This window comes from Ylistrum balloti, unplaced genomic scaffold (assembly GCF_031769215.1).
Source record: "Ylistrum balloti isolate Yb309-2 unplaced genomic scaffold, AGI_CSIRO_Ybal_v1 Utg370780, whole genome shotgun sequence".
In the NCBI taxonomy this organism is placed as follows: domain Eukaryota; kingdom Metazoa; phylum Mollusca; class Bivalvia; order Pectinida; family Pectinidae; genus Ylistrum; species Ylistrum balloti.
Genome location: NW_026782456.1, coordinates 730,930 through 749,346, shown reverse-complemented (window position 1 = coordinate 749,346; position 18,417 = coordinate 730,930). Strand labels below are relative to the sequence as shown.

General features: G+C 34.9%; 1 protein-coding gene across 1 annotated transcript; it reads right to left on the bottom strand.

Annotated features, from left to right (window-relative positions):
• Positions 1–818: 818 nt before the first annotated feature.
• Positions 819–17,530, bottom strand: LOC132558295 (apoptosis-inducing factor 1, mitochondrial-like). Its single transcript, XM_060222839.1, has 17 exons — positions 17,395–17,530; positions 16,736–16,839; positions 16,177–16,243; positions 15,338–15,480; positions 14,734–14,861; positions 13,927–14,017; positions 12,703–12,787; positions 11,858–11,934; positions 10,147–10,255; positions 8,262–8,312; positions 7,800–7,862; positions 6,814–6,902; positions 5,514–5,654; positions 4,918–5,060; positions 3,796–3,880; positions 3,201–3,308; positions 819–1,669 (listed from the first exon to the last, which is right to left on the bottom strand). Exons 1-17 carry the CDS (start codon positions 17,486–17,488, stop codon positions 1,553–1,555), a joined length of 1,695 nt encoding a protein of 564 aa, XP_060078822.1. The 5' UTR covers positions 17,489–17,530; the 3' UTR covers positions 819–1,552.
• Between the last annotated feature and the right edge of the window lie 887 nt (positions 17,531–18,417).

Genomic DNA, 18,417 nt, shown 5'->3' with positions numbered 1-18,417 from the left:
TGGAAAGTTTATGCACAGCGAATAGCATATGGCACACAACTACAGATGAAACACAACAGCTTGAGGTCAGTTCAGATGACCTAAATGTTTTTGCATACAAGCCTATATCTTTGGCGATCTGTGAAGTTGGATGAGACATTTTAAGTTCAATACAGCTATTTCACAAGTATTTACTCTGATTCTCGAGGATAAAGCATTCTATTACATTTTTGCTAGTGAAATATACGATTGATTTGATAAAAACTTTATCAACACTGCAGTGATGATATAAGAAATCTGATCAACAATAGTGATGATATATCTTTTGTAGTTATGACCAATTAAAAAGATATTTTTTAGTCACTGCATTGAAATTCACCGATTTTCCTCTTAGGATACAAATGAAGTGAAGGTTGAATAAGTTTGTTTTCCAGCAAATAATTCAAGCGTAAATTTCTGGTTTTCTCTAATTTTGTGTACGAAAAAAAACTATAAGCTATTTCAATAAGATAAATTCATAAAATGACAACATAAAGCAGCCTGTTCACAATAGCATCATCTTGTTGTCAAGCAGAATGTTACTCTATCTGATGGCAGCCCATATGCATAACTTTATGTTTCAATCTTATTTTTATCTTCATTATTTTGATTTCTCTGTAAAAATGTAATAAAAAGAAAAATAATGGTTTCCTGTTTGATATACATTCATTTGTATGACCGAATATATTTCTTTCACTTGAGAAAAAATATAAATATTCTGTCATACATATTAAAGAGGAAACTACTGAATATCCTATATATATTTGCCGTGCTTTTGATAATAACAAAGTTTTAACACATTTCAAGAAAAATAGAAACATGTCCTTTATTTCATTACTTTAGTACATGTGATCCTGAGAAAATTCATTTCACTTAAAGATTGCTATTAATGTAATACTTAAAACCATAGATTTTTGTGGGGAGTGAATTTCATGGTTTTCACATATTTTCACTGACACTTGATTTTGTGAATAAATCTCGCTCATTAAATCCACTAGTACTATAATCCACAACAACTTTAATCTGTCCATCACTTCATGGTCGTATGATTTAGTGTACCCATGAATTAAAAGAAAATAAATCTCCCACAAAAATGAATAGTTTTACAGTATCACAATTCAAATATCATTAAAAGCATTAGACATTAAGCATGTCCATCTAGGGTTTAATAGATAGTCATATACAAAATTCATTAGATTTCTGAAAGAAAGAGAAAGAATGTGTTATAAAGAGACACAGCTGTGGAAAATAACTGATGAATATTGTTTGGAGCAGTTGAATACGTAACAGCACACATTTATATGTATCATGTAACAAAATATAAATTCTTGTCCAGAACCTCATGCATTTGGTACATCACATGTACTTTTGTATGAAATTGATCTAAATCACTAATGTTTCATATACTAATTGTCATCAGTTAACAGAACCTCCAGCTAACTGAAAACACAATCCTAATGTTCCTAGAGTGTCAGTGAAGATGAAGAAACCATTCAAACGTGAGAAATCTTTCATGGTGTTCACTTTCTAAAAATTAGTTTGAGTTGTTTTCTGTTTTATTTTCACTTGTGTCTTCCTTTTTTTCTTCTTTTGCAAAAAACTGCTTTGCAACCTCCCCTATGTCGTTTTCTTTGAGGCCTAAATCGATGTACTGCAAAAAAGACAAAATCCAAAGTTACATGTTTCATCTGAAACAAATAGGTTTTTACTTAAAATTGTGATTAAACAGACTGTTGAAGGACACATATCAATGGAATTTTGTGGAGTACAGGAGAAATTCATGTTTTATAGGTAACTTTAGAAAAAGATAATTACTTTGAAATCAAACGAACTTGTTTCCACAATATACTATACTTGAGTTAAAATGAAACAAATGAACAATATCTGTCAGTAGTACAGTGTATACAATATTTAATGATGTAGAATAGAAGGTAGGACAAGGTAAGTTTGAGGAGAACTATGTCGGGGAAGGGAAGTCATTCCTAACAGCTTAGTAAACATTAACGATAAGACATTCAAGTGAAGACATTTTTGAAATACATCAAATGTGTAGGAGAGCAAATGGGGTGTAATCCAGTCAAAAAGGTCATTAGGAATGCATGTGCTAAATATGACATCATTTTCATAAAGGGTATAAGACATACTGATCTAGATCATAATTGAAATGGAGACTATGGGACATTTTTCCCAAATAAATGAAAACAAATGCAATAAAAGTATATACTGGTTCATGTAGTTAAGGCTGCCAAACAAAGAAGGGGACTCCTTGTTTTTACTCCATTTCTGATTACTTTTTTCGTCCATAACATCCAACAGCACTAGCTAATATTAACAAGTTTGACCAATATTGAAACTCACTTGAGATCTAAATATAAAGCAATACAAAATTTGATTCAAGTCTGGCATTAAAAATTAAGATACCTGACAGAAAAATCAGGAAATCATCTATTTTTACAAAGTCAAATCTTCACAGATTTTGACAAATATTGAATATAAAATTAATCTGAGATGTTACTGATAAAAAACATACAAATTTTGTTCAAATCATATCATAAAAGATTCAACATATTTTAAGTAATATTTTAAGTAATTACCTATTTTAAGGATTTCAAAGTCCAAAACTCTGGCAAATTTTGATGGATTTTGACCAATATTGAATTAACCCTTGATGTTATCAATATAAAGCAATACACCAAATTTGGTTAAAACTGGACAGTGACCCAATTAATTTGCCAGAAACGAAAAAAAAAAGATCTATTTGAAGGATTTCTAAGTTCTGTAACCCTGGCAAAAAATGACAGATTTCAGCCATAATTAAGCATTATACCAAATTTGGTCCAAATTAGACAATACAAATTGAAGTTATCTGACACAAACAAAAAATAATCTTTTTTCAGGATTTGAAGTCCTACATCTCTGGAAAATGTTGTTGGACATTGACTAATATCCACCCCATCCTTAAATGTAATATAAAGCAATATATAAAAAAAATGTACTAAATTTGGTTCAAACCTGCTGGAAAAATTGAAGTTATATGATGGAAATCCTCCTCCCTTCCCCACCAAATCTACCATCCTTGGGCAAAAAAACTTAATAATGAAAGATTTAAAAAAAAAAATCAAAGCAAATTTGAATCTTCCCCTTCTTTTTCAATGTTATACATTATATAAAACTCATCTCACCCTGCGTCCTAGATCTGTTTTATGTCTGATGTTTGTGGTGAGAATGCCAACAACTTCCTTTCCTTTTCTGTAGAATACAACTTTCCTGTTCTTGCCATCCTCAACATCCTGTTAACAAGCGATATGTTTAAACATGTATTAGATCCAATACATCAGTTTTAATGACGATACATTCTTATGGATAAGTCGCATAATATTAATACATTTCATTACATACAGTTTTTGGTGCTGAAAAGTTCAATTCATTGACAATGTGCTAAATTCACACCATTATAATATGCTTATCATTTTCACTATATATCATACCTATATTATCATATACATATCACATGTGTTGTTACCACCCATTACACCAAATGCAAAGATTCCCAAAAAAGCAACATCCTTTCTTATCATGTAAACCATCCATAGTTACCACATCGTTACTGATGCAACATGTAGGACTGTCGTGACACAGCCATCATTCCAGTAATGGAAGTCATGTGTACCGTTTCTTGCACTTTTCAAACAATGTCCTGTTACCCCAAACTCAATGATAAAACAGGTGTGTTCATTACCACAAAGGACACATGTAGTCACCACATGTCATCTTTACCTTAATAAGTTCACTAACGGTGGTAGTTTCCAGCTTAGAATCCACAAGGCCCACAGCCTCAAATAAAATATCACCAATGTCTGACCTGAAAAATAAATGTTACTGCCTATATCACCTATCATTAAACAGCAACTCAAATCTGCACCTTAACTTCTAAAAACTGTCATTCACAATTACGTTTATCTTCACTGTCAATAATGATTACAAAATAGGTAGACTACACAAATTGAATTAAAAATGCCATAAAAAAATTTGAAAGTTACATATTATACTTTATCATGAACACAATGTAAAGCAAGACATGTGTTACCCTCTGGAATAATGATAAGTTAGCAAAGGGAAACAGTGCCAGTCGACATAGTGCCCATGACCCTTATGATTGGGGAACATATGCTGTGAACAATGAAGGTGAGTGTACCAAAGTACAACTCAAATCCATTTTGTAGTTCAGATGAAATTTATTCTTGGGTAGGTTTCATCAGTAGTCTGTCAACAAGGTCAAGATGTAGATCAACTCTCAAGGTTCGCGAATGCTCACTTCCTAGATTCGCTCTCAAAGTTCTACCTCCGCTTTTCTAGTTTCACTCTCTTATTTTCTACTCTCTGTTCACTAATACAAGTTGCTTTTATTTCTAACCCATCCTCATATCTTTTGAAGCCAGTTTTACCCTTTGTAATTATTTATTGCCCCCTTAGAAATTCTGACCAGACAGCTCCCTTATTTCCTTATGTCCCTATTGATGGTTATCTCGCCCTGCCAAGACTGGTTAACCTTATGGCAGCGAACCTTTTAAGGTCTCAAACTTATATTATGTGATTATCTGTACATTCACAGATTTACTATGTTATATATCAAATTTAATCTAACAACCATTTCAGATGAGTGGAAAGGGTGCATTATTTTGAGAATATTTCTAAATAAAAGAATGATAAATAATTATGCCATTGAAAGAGCAAATACATGTAACTGACAGAAACTGAATCTAGTCCACATCTTCTATTTTCAATTTATCACAGACTCTATGTTGCATAAACACACTGTCTCTGAAACAGGTATTCATGAATAAGAAGTGCTATCATCAGAGGTCTGAAATACCTTGACATAATTTTCTATACACTTACCAAAATGAAGACTGATACGTATAGGACCGACCTCCTCCAGTCATATTTAGACCAGCTGTGCGACCACTTTGCTCAGCATTATCATAGTGTTCTATCCTTCGCCGACCAAGCCTCCTGTCATAGAAACAGGCGGCATCTCCAGCCTGTTTATAAACAATCAAAAACCATTATCAATTCTATCGAAGTTGAATATACTTAATGTAACCACTACAGTGCATTGTGGTCCAAGATAAATCAACAGTCCTTAACATATAATACATGCATACATATGTATAAAAGATCAAAGGGACATAACTCTTAATTGTAAGGTAGGTGACCAAATTTGAATATAAAATATGCCATATAAATACGATATCACACAAGAAAGTGCCAACAGGTAAGTAGCTGGTCATGATATATGCATGGCCCTATTCTAATGTCTGACTTTTTCTTATCCTAAGATGAAACTGTCATGCAATATTTTGTATTGTGAAGAGTACATGACAAGTACATGACACATGTTCCTGGCAGGGTAATGACCAGAACTACAGATACACAGGCCATCATATATAATGATATAGTGAAAACCTACAGCTTCACTATGTTGTACTACCTACCACCCATATATTGCTCCTGGCCTCCAACTCAGAGTTGACCAAGAAACCACCAAGATTACTGTCCACCTCCAAACCTGATGCTTCTGCTAAATCCACATTAGGCTCCAGTCCCACTGCTACAACAACATGGTCTGCTTTTATCTGCAAATTAATACATACAAGTTGTATATAAAGAGGATCTGATTGTTGTGCGTATGTCACAAGAAATATTCTGAAATGAAATCCTTCAACTCGATATGACATGTGCACAATTATATATATATATGTAATTCATTACAGTCAAATAAAAAATATATGAATACCATCAGTCAAAGCCCCAATATACACAATTTTGCAAAATTATTCAGAAAGATTCAGAAAGTTTCTGAGAAAACCTCCACTCAATAATTGATATCTATGCAAAAAAAATTATTAAAGCATACTTAAGTAAACTGGTGTCTGTTAAGATGCACTTTATGGCGATATCGAAACAAGAAGCCTGCATTGCCCATCTGGTATTTAAAATACTTTGGAAATAATTTCCCAATTTGGTTCCAGCCTTGTGATCAAACATAAAATTTGCTTCAAACCAAACGTGGACAGTATCCATGTACAGAAGAAGGATTTTCAATAATTAACATTTCACCAGCTGGGACCCACCCCTTCCATCAAAAAGGCCTGGATGAACTGTTTATGCAGAACTTATTACCCTTCATCTAAGAATACTTCAGACCAAATTTGTGAAAAATCCAATCATTCCTACAGGAGTAGAATATTAAAAAATCTATTCTATTTCCCTTGTTGGGCCATGCCCCTCCCACCCAAGGGAGCCAAGACCCACCATTTATACCAAATAAATTATAATGGAGGCATGAGTGATTTTTAACAGCATCTATACTACAAACACATAATACTGTCTTGAGTATTTCTCAGATCAGTTTAATTCCTTATTTCAAGATAATTTTTTCCATTTTTCTTCTTCTATTTTTTTAGTGAAAGTTACATATGTACTACATGGATGCTTTAAGTTCCCTGCAATCAAATTTTTATTCATTGTTCAAATCAGAAAAAACAGTTTGATTGCATTTAATGATGATGAGGCAATAGTAATTTCAAGTGTTAAATTATTCTCCATTCTGTCTAAAGTAAATCCAAATCTCTGTAATCTTAACTTCTTTACAAACCCAAATTGTTTGGTCCAATGACATCCAGTTCTCTATAGAGAATCAACTTTAGTAGGATATCTATCAAAGGTAACATTAACACTGGTACATTGTACTTAGAAAAGTATAAAATAATTTAATTGAATTGGAGGACTTACCTCAGTATTGTCATTAAGGTTGAGTACCACTTTATTATCCTTGAATGCTACAGAGCTAACTGTCCTTTCACTCAACACCTTTACTCCTTCTGGAAACAGCACAAAAACACTCAAATATAGTCAAGCTGATCTATGGGCCACTCAAGAAAGCGAGGAAAGTGGTCTTTATAGACAGGTGTATAGTCTACTGAAATGCCAAAAGTCTGTAATAGTTGACTTAGTTCAATTACTATGAATTGTATTACACTGGGATCCAGAACCTGTGACCTTTACAGAGAGGTCATTGTTATACAGAGGTGGCCTTCAAATTCAGTTGAACTGTTTGTAGACTAGCTTCTTCACTTCCCACCTCTGTGCTGATCCCAGCTTCCTTTAAAGTGTAAGATTGGTAATGGATCTGCTCATCCTGTATACAACACTAATTTCCAAAATCCCTCCCATCAATTTGAAAGGAACTGTCCATACTAATCCAGCTCAGCTTATTAAATGTAATTGTAAACAATTACCTCCCCTTAAGACAATGACCCAATGTATTCAGTATACACAGTATATGTATCTAGCTTTATACAATCACCTCTCCCTTAAAAATCAAAATCATAGACAAAAGTTATTCTGGTATTCCGCTTTTGTCAATGTGCCAAAACTCCGTAATTGCGTTCAGTTCATACATATGTAATTATAACACATACTCGCCAACAAAAAATTCTCCTAGTTTAATTCAATAAGTTAACTTACCTCCATTTTTTCCTCAGAGAACAGCCATTTTACCGAACGGACTCATCCTTCATTTATATGGGAACCAGTGACCCAGAGACCTCATTTTATTTGACTTTGATACAACACTTGATCCTCTAGTATAATTCTAATTTTCTGTTTATGATACTAATAAACCTCAAGCTTACATCAAGGCTGTGACTTACCTTTATAAAAATTAGAGCAATTATTTGACCTTTAACCTAGAGATGGAAGTTCAGTGATGACCTTACCTGACTCCACATGTGATGTCAACCATCTACATACTTGTTCAGGCAGCACTAATCCAAGGTTGCCTGGCAACAAGAAATTAGCAAAAAGTAGCAAACAATTAATATCTGTAAATTTTGATTCAAATATATATAATAACCATAAATAAGAGTATCAGTGAAAAAGATGAATGCTCTCCGAAAATGACTTATTGGACACAATTTCAGAGAACAAAAAAATCTTAGATTATAAACAGGAATGCCTTGGTAGTCGTTGATGTATTGTGAGTAGAAAAGCATTCTAAGAAGTACAGTATAATTGGTACATATTCTTGTAACATTCAAGACTATAATTAAAGAACATACTTGTACATTCTACATGAAGTAAATACTTGATTACAAAGTCATCTACTAGGCTCTCAGAATACCTGGAAACACACCTTGTAGATAAGGAATATAGATATTCATTTAATATCAAGTTCTTACCACGCTCAGGGAAAATTTGGGTTACAGCTAAACCTGTTTCATCCTGGATGGCTGCAATCACAAAAAAAATTACATTGTATTAGAATTTTTTGTGAGGGAAACGGAAATCTGATATAATATTTTCTTTCTTTTTCATTTGTCAGTGACAAACACAGGTGTACATCTGCCTTGAAGAAATGAGGAGCCTCTTGGGAAGCCACCAATTCCAATCAACAATCTTTCCTATATAAGTATACCTACAGCTCCTGACCACTTTCTTTCATGTACAGGGAATCCACCAGCTCCCAAACATCTATCTCTGATGTACAGGGAAGCTACCAGCTCCCAAACTACTATCTATGGTGTACAGGGAATCCACCAGCTCCCAAACTACTATCTATGGTGTACAGGGGAGCTACCAGCTCCCAAACAACTATCTCTGATGTACAGGGAAGCCACCAGCTCCCAAACAACTATCTCTGATGTACAGGGAAGCCACCAGCTCCCAAACTACTATCTATGATGTACAGGGAATCCACCAGCTCCCAAACTACTATCTCTGATGTACAGGGAAGCCACCAGCTCCCAAACTACTATCTATGATGTACAGGGAATCCACCAGCTCCCAAACTACTATCTCTGATGTACAGGGAATCCACCAGCTCCCAAACTATTATCTATGGTGTACAGGGAATCCACCAGCTCCCAAACTACTATCTATGGTGTACAGGGAATCCACCAGCTCCCAAACTACTATCTATGGTGTACAGGGGAGCTACCAGCTTCTAAACAACTATCTATGGTGTACAGGGAAGCCACCAGCTCCCAAACAACTATCTCTGATGTACAGGGAAGCCACCAGCTCCCAAACTACTATCTATGATGTACAGGGAATCCACCAGCTCCCAAACTACTATCTCTGATGTACAGGGAATCCACCAGCTCCCACACTACCATCTATGGTGTACAGGGGAGCTACCAGCTTCTAAACAACTATCTATGGTGTTCCTGGAAGCCACCAGCTCCCAAAAAACTATCTATGATGTACTGGGAAGCCACCAGCTCCAAATCTACTATCTCTGATATACATAGAAACCTCAAGCTTTGAAACAACTTTCCATGATCACTACCATCTGATGTACAGAGATATCACCAGTAGCTAACCACTACTTCTGACTACAGAGATATCACCAGCAGCTGACCACTACTTCTGACTACAGGGATATCACCAGCAGCTGACCACTACTTCTGACTACAGGGATATCACCAGCAGCTGACCACTACTTCTAACTACAGGGCTATCATCAGCTGACCACTACTTCTGACTACAGGGATATCATCAGCTGACCACTACTTCTGACTACATGGATATCACCAGCAGCTGACCACTACTTCTGACTACAGGGATATCACCAGCAGCTGACCACTACTTCTGACTACAGGGATATCACCAGCAGCTGACCACTACTTCTGACTACAGGGATATCACCAGCAGCTGACCACTACTTCTGACTACAGGGATATCACCAGCAGCTGACCACTACTTCTGACTACAGGGATATCACCAGCAGCTGACCACTACTTCTGACTACATGGATATCATCAGCAGCTGACCACTACTTCTGACTACATGGATATCATCAGCAGCTGACCACTACTTCTGACTACAGGGATATCATCAGCTGACCACTACTTCTGACTACATGGATATCACCAGCAGCTGACCACTACTTCTGACTACATGGATATCACCAGCAGCTGACCACTACTTCTGACTACAGGGATATCATCAGCTGACCACTACTTCTGACTACAGGGATATCACCAGCAGCTGACCACTACTTCTGACTACAGGGATATCACCAGCAGCTGACCACTACATGTGATTCTGACCAAATGCATTTACCTCTGTTTTGCATTGATACTGCCAGCTCACTGCCCAGAAATCCTCCACCTATAACTGCAACTGACTTCGCTGATGAGGTTATAGAATACAGTTTATTGAAGTCATCAGCCTGTAAAATTGAGATCAAGTGATTAAAATCTGAGAGTGCTACATTTTCATTTTTTCTTTTAATCTTTCATATTTGTGATGAAAATATTGTACCATCAATTTTGAATAGACTTATAAACAAGACAGTCTGCTGATTAAATCAAATGTTGGCAGAGTTCTTTCTAATCCAAACAAAATTGAGATCAATATGAGGAAGATTCATACAACATCTTATGTATTAGAGTATAGAGCTTTGATATTTCTTATTTCACGACAATTCCCGATTATAATCCGGACTGGTGACTAATGCATATTCTTCAATAATAATTCCTATGTCGTAATATTGATTTACATTCAAGTAATAACTGTGACTCCATGAATACAGGATATCACACAATCATGTTGGTAGTGAAAAATGCACAGTCTGAACCAAAATTTAACTCTTGTGGGAAAACTATTTGTTTCTTTTCTCTCCATAAAAGAATCCTACTTTGGTGTCAGGGTCCAATTGCATTTGGGATGCACTAGGCAATTACAAAAACAGACTTCCTTTGACCAATCCTAGACCTTAATTTTTTAGTGTGTCAATCTATTGTTTGGGAGTCGCAAGATTTAAAAAGTTGGCCATTAGGGCAGTGACGATGTTTACATAACATGTCTAAGTGACATATGACCTTCCAGGCATGAATCCTGTCCTCACTACCTATGATTTACCTGTGGTTTTTTTTGCTTTGTTTTTGTGATATTAAGCATTGCTTATGTAAACCTTGTAAAATACTAGCCGCAATATACCACTCGGCTAGAGAGAACTTCTCTTTAGCTCGACTGGTTGAGCGTCAGACTAGTAAGCAAGGGGTCCTGGGTTCAATTCCTAGTGGAGGCATTAAAATAAATAATGACCTCTGTTACACTGGCGCCCATGTAGGAACCTGTGAATAGTACTTAGCCATGCTCCACCAGCATTGTTGTAACCCCTGAAAACTCGAGGAGGAGTTATTTCCTGGAGGGGGATTATGCAACCCTGGTAAAATACTAGCTGCAATATACCACTTAGCTAGAGAGAAATTCTCTTTTAACTCGATTGGTTGAGCGTCAGACTAGTAAGCCAGGGGTCTCAGGTTTGATTCCTATTGGTGGCATTGAAATAAATAATGACCTTCTACACTTGCATGAAAATAAGTGACATTATCAGACAACATGTTACATAGAATACATAGGGAAAAAAATTTGTGTTTCAAGAAAATGTGGTTCATAGACATTAAGAAGATTCCACTGCATTGCATTGGATTTACTTGCAGACTTATTGAGTAACTTTGCTTTTTTAATAATTACAACCAAAGATATACCTAACATGGTCTCTCATGAAACATGCATAAATACCACTGCTCTCATGCAGATAGATATTAATTAAAGTTAGACAAATTTCTATAAATAGTAACAGTGACCTTGACCTTGATATTTGAACTCTGACACTCATCTGAGGTATTGTAAGTTATAATTATTCTTTGCTTATATGTGCAGTTTAATTGTTATCATTTAGGAAATGAAATCAATAGAGTAACAATGTGGACCATAAGGTGGTGAAGACAGTAAGTAGTTTAGAATAAAACACTGCTAGACTCACTGTCCGAAATACAGTCACATGGTCTTGAACTTGTTTTGATGCTTCTTTAAACACACTCAGATTCCTTGGTTTACCACCTGAAAAAACGAAGGGTAGGCATACTGTACTTTCCTGTTGGTAGAAAACTCAGTGTCTATCATATAACCTCTATCTCAAAATAAGAAGGTGGACTTATAACCTGATAACAGTACAATGAAATAAAATTTTCTTTAAACTCCAGCTACTGCTAACAACTTATTACAATGTACCAAGAAGGAGTTGATTGCCTGCTATTATAATAGTAGTTTCAAGAAACTAAGGTAATAGAAGATGATTTTATGCAACTACATGAACCTTTTAAAAAATATGTACCTTCAGTCTTCATTTTACCTTTACACAGGATGTAAAAGCATGGAATACATAAAAGATAACATTTGCAATACATGTACTTGTACTTACCTGTAGCTATAAGGCATTTGTCAAAGCTTGTACTTACCTGTAGCTATAAGACATTTGTCAAAGCTTGTACTTACCTGTAGCTATGAGACATTTGTCAAAGCTTGTACTTACCTGTAGCTATAAGACATTTGTCAAAGCTTGTACCTACCTGTAGCTATAAGACATTTGTCAAAGCTTGTACTTACCTGAAGCTATAAGACATTTGTCAAAGCTTGTACTTACTTGTAGCTATAAGGCATTTGTCAAAGCTTGTACATACCTGTAGCTATGAGACATTTGTCAAAGCTTGTACTTACCTGTAACTATAAGACATTTGTCAAAGCATGTACTTACCTGTAGCTATAAGACACTCGTCAAAGCTTGTACTTACCTGTAGCTATAAGACATTTGTCAAAGCTTGTACTTACCTGTAGCTATAAGACATTTGTCAAAGCTGATTGTTTTTCCACACTCCACATGTACTTTCTTATTATCTGCATCTAATTTTACTACCTAAAAATTACAAAATTAAAAACATCGTGTAGAAATTGTGGACAACTGATATTTGTTTAACTCCTTCATAAACAGGGTACACATTCATTTCACAGTGTATAACCATGTGAAATATCAGAGATTAAGGCCAGCTTATGAAGCAAAAGTAGCCCTAATGGGATCAGATGTAGTACATATACAAAATTATCTTTCTTCACCCATGGATGCTTCAGACCAAATTGAAACAAAAATCAATCATCCCTGAAGAATAAGAACAATTTGAAATATTTGCTGTATTCCTTTGTCTTGCCCTGCCCCTACTGCTCCTGGAGTCTGATACCTACCATTTATATAAAGTAAAATGATTCCCCTACACCATCGCATGCATCAGATCAAACTTTGACAGAATCCGGACATTGTTACAGAAGAAGGATCATTTGCTCTATTCCCCTTAATGGACTCTGCTCCTACTGTCTCAGGGAGTGAAGACCAAACATTTATACAAAATTGATTCCCCCTTCACCCTTGCATGCTTCAGACCAAATAAGGACAGAATCCTCACATTCTGAATGATTTTGAAGAATTTGCTCTTTTTCCCCTATTGGTTCCTGCCTCTCCTGCCCCAGAAAGTTAAGACCCACAATTCATACAAGATTGATTCCCATCCACCCAAGGATTCTTTAGACCAAATTGGGACAGAATCCATGCATTCCTACACCAGAAGAAGGATTTTAAAGAATTAACTCTATGTCCCCTATTTGGCCATGCCCCTCATTTACTAACATTTACACAAAATTGAGTTCCCTACCTCCAAAATTGCTTCTGACCAAATTTGGTCACAATCTGCTTAGTCATTTAGAAAAAGTAGTGTTATAAAGAAATTAATAACAACACAACGGAGCAGCATAAATGTCAATACATCAATTTTATGATTAGTAAACTCAGATTAGACCTTGGGATATCAAACTATGTATACATAGTTAAATTATATATAAATCCCATGTTATTCCAATAACTGTTGTTTGTGTAATCGATATCTTCAAGCCAATTCTTTAAAGAAATTAAGTCATCAGGCAGATGATACCGATTTTGGTTGAGATCAAAGACATACTTTTTCTATCCCGTTCAATTAAAACAGCAGGCACGTAAAAATTACAAACCTGTTGGCCGCCTATAACACAAACACCTCCATTTTCGTTTTCCATAAGCTCCTCTGCTGTGAAGTAATAGCTCTCATTCTCAAAGTAAATACTGCAACAAGATGAATATTATTATGAAAAGAGGATTTATTGATAACCTTGGGCACGTCCCTATCTCCTCAATCCCCTACATCCCTACCTCCTGGTTAGCTCATTGACATACATAGAGGATAGAGAATATTCACTGTTTCTTTATGAATAACAGAAATATTTCAATGATTGAGGTCCAAGTTTGATATGTTTTCACGAATACGCAGCAAAACTGAAAAAATAACAAAATTTCCTCCCCACTACATGTAACCTAACTTTTGTTCATTGAAAACAGAGAATATTCTATCTTTTTATATTTTTTTATGTCTTCAGTGATAAGTTTGAATTTGCCAAACTCATTTGAATTTGGGTGCTCTATTATCATCACCAGATAATTGTTTCACATCTTCAAATTATTTAAAATCACGTCAGAATTTTATAAGACATACGAAACACTCTAATGACTGAAATTAAAATTGACTAAGGCTGATGTATCACAAATGAATCAAATATGAAATATACATATTCAAATATAAAAATATATATATCACTGATACTCTGGTCCTCTAACTCTTCTCACAGGATATACATACCCCTACCTTCTAGTCCTCTCATTGATATATACACCCCTACCTCCTGGACCCCTCACTTATATACACACCACTATTTTCAGGTTCCTTCAATGATATATATATAGCCCATCATCTTAGTCCTCTCTCCAACATGATGCATAATTACCTTCTTGACCCCACAGGATGGTCTTGATTCATCCACTCTTTAATCTTCTCTGGAGATAAGTACCACAAATATTTAGACAGATAAGGACGACTGTAAGGTATATGTTTTTCCTTCCCAAGGATCCATACCTACAAAAATAAGTGAATTTGAAATAGTGTTTACAAACTAACGGCTCATCTAAGGATAGCAATCTCTAATTAATCAAAAAGCTGAACATATCTGGACAGCAAGCTTCAAGCAAGGGACCTTGAACATTGTGTAAATACTGCAGATAAATCTCCCTCATTGTAATTTTAAATATCTGACATATAAAAAAGGGAATTATAAAGTGATCATTTGATGTATATTTCATCAAGAATACCTAAGATGAGAGGTGACATCAATGTTAACATGGTTTATCATTTTTGTTTTACTCATTTTTGTTTTGTTCTAAGTTTATATGTTTCATGTCCAAGTTCTCACACACCTATATCCTGATTTTAGACATGAAATGCAACATCAATTAAAAATTTCACATCCTTATTTGAATATCACACTCTGATCCAGATTACAGTTTCTCCTTCCTTGCTGTAAAGCTAACAGGCTATGATAATTGATTTCTTACCTTAGCCTTAGGGTCTCTGGCTTTTATCTCTTGATAAGCTGTAAAAGCAGTTGTACCAGCACCAATGATGAGATACTGAGCGTGGTCGGGTAAGACGGGTGGTGGTAATTCCACCTCCACCTCCACCTCTTTAGTTTCTTTAGCTATAAAGTATAGGCAAAAGTGAAATCATTGTAGGTAGTTTACAGGGCTGAGAAATATTAAGAATTTTAAAAAAAATCATTCGTTTCAGACTACCAGACTATCCCTGAAGGTCAATTTGAGATTCTTGACATGTTGTGCTTAAATTATTTGTTAGTCAAAAGAGGTAACATATGTGAAAGTTTCATGAAAAATCTGGCCACACATTTTCTAGTAATACGGCAATGCAGCAATCACCAAGTTACCAAGGATTTGACTAATGAGTAACATCATAAAAATGATATCTCATGGTCAGCCAGGTGTATTTACACTGTGACAATATGTTTAAAGCAATGTATTTGAATTTTTATCTTTCAAAACTAAATATCACTTTGTTATTAAAATAATAAAATTCAAATTTGAATATATCACAGACTTCCATGTAAAATGAAAGTTCAGCAGATCAGGAAAGAAACCCAAATCCATGATAAGGGAATGTTACTAATCAAAACTGGGGTATGCCATAAACAGAGTAACTTTTTTATTATAATTATACATAGATATTAATTTGATTCATCCTACAAAATGATCATTCAAAACCAAGAATGTTGGTATCCGTGTTTTAGGAAATGAAATTGCACCAAAAATAGTCCAGAAGCGATCAAGACAAACATAGTTAATATAAGATATTCACTAGTTTACACTGAAAGTGAAATTACCTTCATCTTGAGATTCAGATTTTCCATCTGGTAAATCCTGCTTTTTCTGTTTGAAGTAGACAAAAATCTGTAAAGAAATAAAACAGAAAAATCAACAGAATGTTTGCTGTGTAATATACAAATAACAATGTTTCTTATGCCAGAAATATTTTTACCCAATATGTGTAGAATGTCTGATTATAAACAGAATTCCTTGCAGATGAAGACCAGACCTTTCTATCTGTGTGTGGCATGCATATTTCTTTCAATAATTGTCTTCTAAATGCTGATCCTGGCATGGGTTGCTCATTTTCTTTTCTTTTGGGGGCTCAAATTCTGGCATTCAGTGTCACTTGATTGATATCAAAAGTCCATAGAACATCACAATAATTAAGACTTTTTAAAAAGTAATCATAAACTAGTTCAAAGCACTGATATATATATAACCTAATTTAACCTTCAAGTAATGATAATCAAAACTCATTATCTTCTTCATTGTTCACATACATCATGTAAAACACTAAACCAACAAATACCTAAGATTTCAAAATGAATATAATTATAACTTCATGTTATTTACCCCTGCTGTGACCCCTACAAACACACCAAGAGCAGGTAAAGATAACTGTTTGGGTGGATTTGGTGCACTTGACATCCATCTTTTGGGGATCAGCTGTTTTTTACCTATACAACAATAAGAAAATATAATAAATATTAATCAACAAATACAAAACCAAACATCAGAACATTTATATTTTATGTAAAATTAATATTTTTCGTAATTAATAATTTCACATACTTTGACAGATAATATGCGTCTATTATAGGAGTCATTGTAAGACTTTCAAGGTGAATTTTCTCTCTCTTAAATTATAATTTAATGTCAATATTCATATTTATTGTGCTATTGCTAATATTGACATTTCCACTGTTATAAAATAAACACAATAATTAAAACTGTATAGCTTAATAACAGCATAATAAATGTGAATATTGACATTGAATTATCATATTAAGAGAAAAACATTTTCAGTCCGGTGTCAGGACTACAGGGAAATAAAGTGTTTCTTATAGCGTCAGTAAAGCAGTTCAAAATTATCAGAAACACTGATGATGATTGAGAAATCACAATTTGTACAAACAACATGGTCTATTGATTCGTGGTGCACTCTATACCGACAATGAATTCGCCGAATATACCCAACACAGCATGGACTTTACTGCGTGCATATTTCTTACTGATTTTACTTAGGTGAGAGTTCTTCGGTATTGCTGAAAGTGCTCTCGAAAACACACAAGTTCCTCGTACGGGAAGTGTCACTATTCGATTCATTGTGTATGTTATTGCTGAAGTGTTTCCATTAACTTGCACTGATCAACGTGCAACCTTCGCCCGGCGAGAGACAAACAAATGAGTTCTGAAAAGGGAAGTAACTATTAGCATGATGATTGCACGACGCAATAATAGTAGGGTATTACCAGATTTTTTTGTGGAGTGAAACAAATTAACGGTATCCACTTTCCGCTTTCATTTTTAGCATTTATCTATTACCTGTCGTCTGTTTGTGGACACAAAAAGGTTATAGAATCAATAAAAACGACATGGAAAAGTTTTTAAAATATTTTTTTTGTTCCATAAAAATCATGTACTTGGGGCAAAATGTTCAGAAGGGTGGTTAGAGAATATCTCCGGTCAGCTGATCTCTAAATGCTTCAAATGCTGTAACTGTCAACACTGATGTTCACAAAAAAGACTTGTAAGTAAAAATTTTATACACAAACTCCTGAAAGTACCAGAAGATTAAGACCATGTGTTCTGGAAGAGTATGTGTTTTCTGATTCATCCAAGGCACCTGCCATGTACTGTAAACCTTGGCCAATCCAAATAAGTTTGGTAATATCACATTATAAAATGAACAGGCAAACTAAAGAGTATCAATCACGTCCAGCTTCTTCAAACAAAGGATAGAGCTTTTGGCATTCCTGCACAATAAGACGCAGTTCACACACATAAGATATATGTGCATAACATTGCATTGGGCACGATGCTTACCAGTAGAAGAACTCCACATCCCCTACTAGGCATTGGGCACAGCCTTTACATATAAATACTGGATCATGAGAGACCTTTTAACTAGATTCTATAGATAAATATGGACCTAGTTGTCTCAGTTTGTACTGAATATTGACCTAACCCTCTAAAATGCCTTCTTCATATAGCCACGATGGTCAATGTTCACAGTGACCGTCGTTACATAGCTG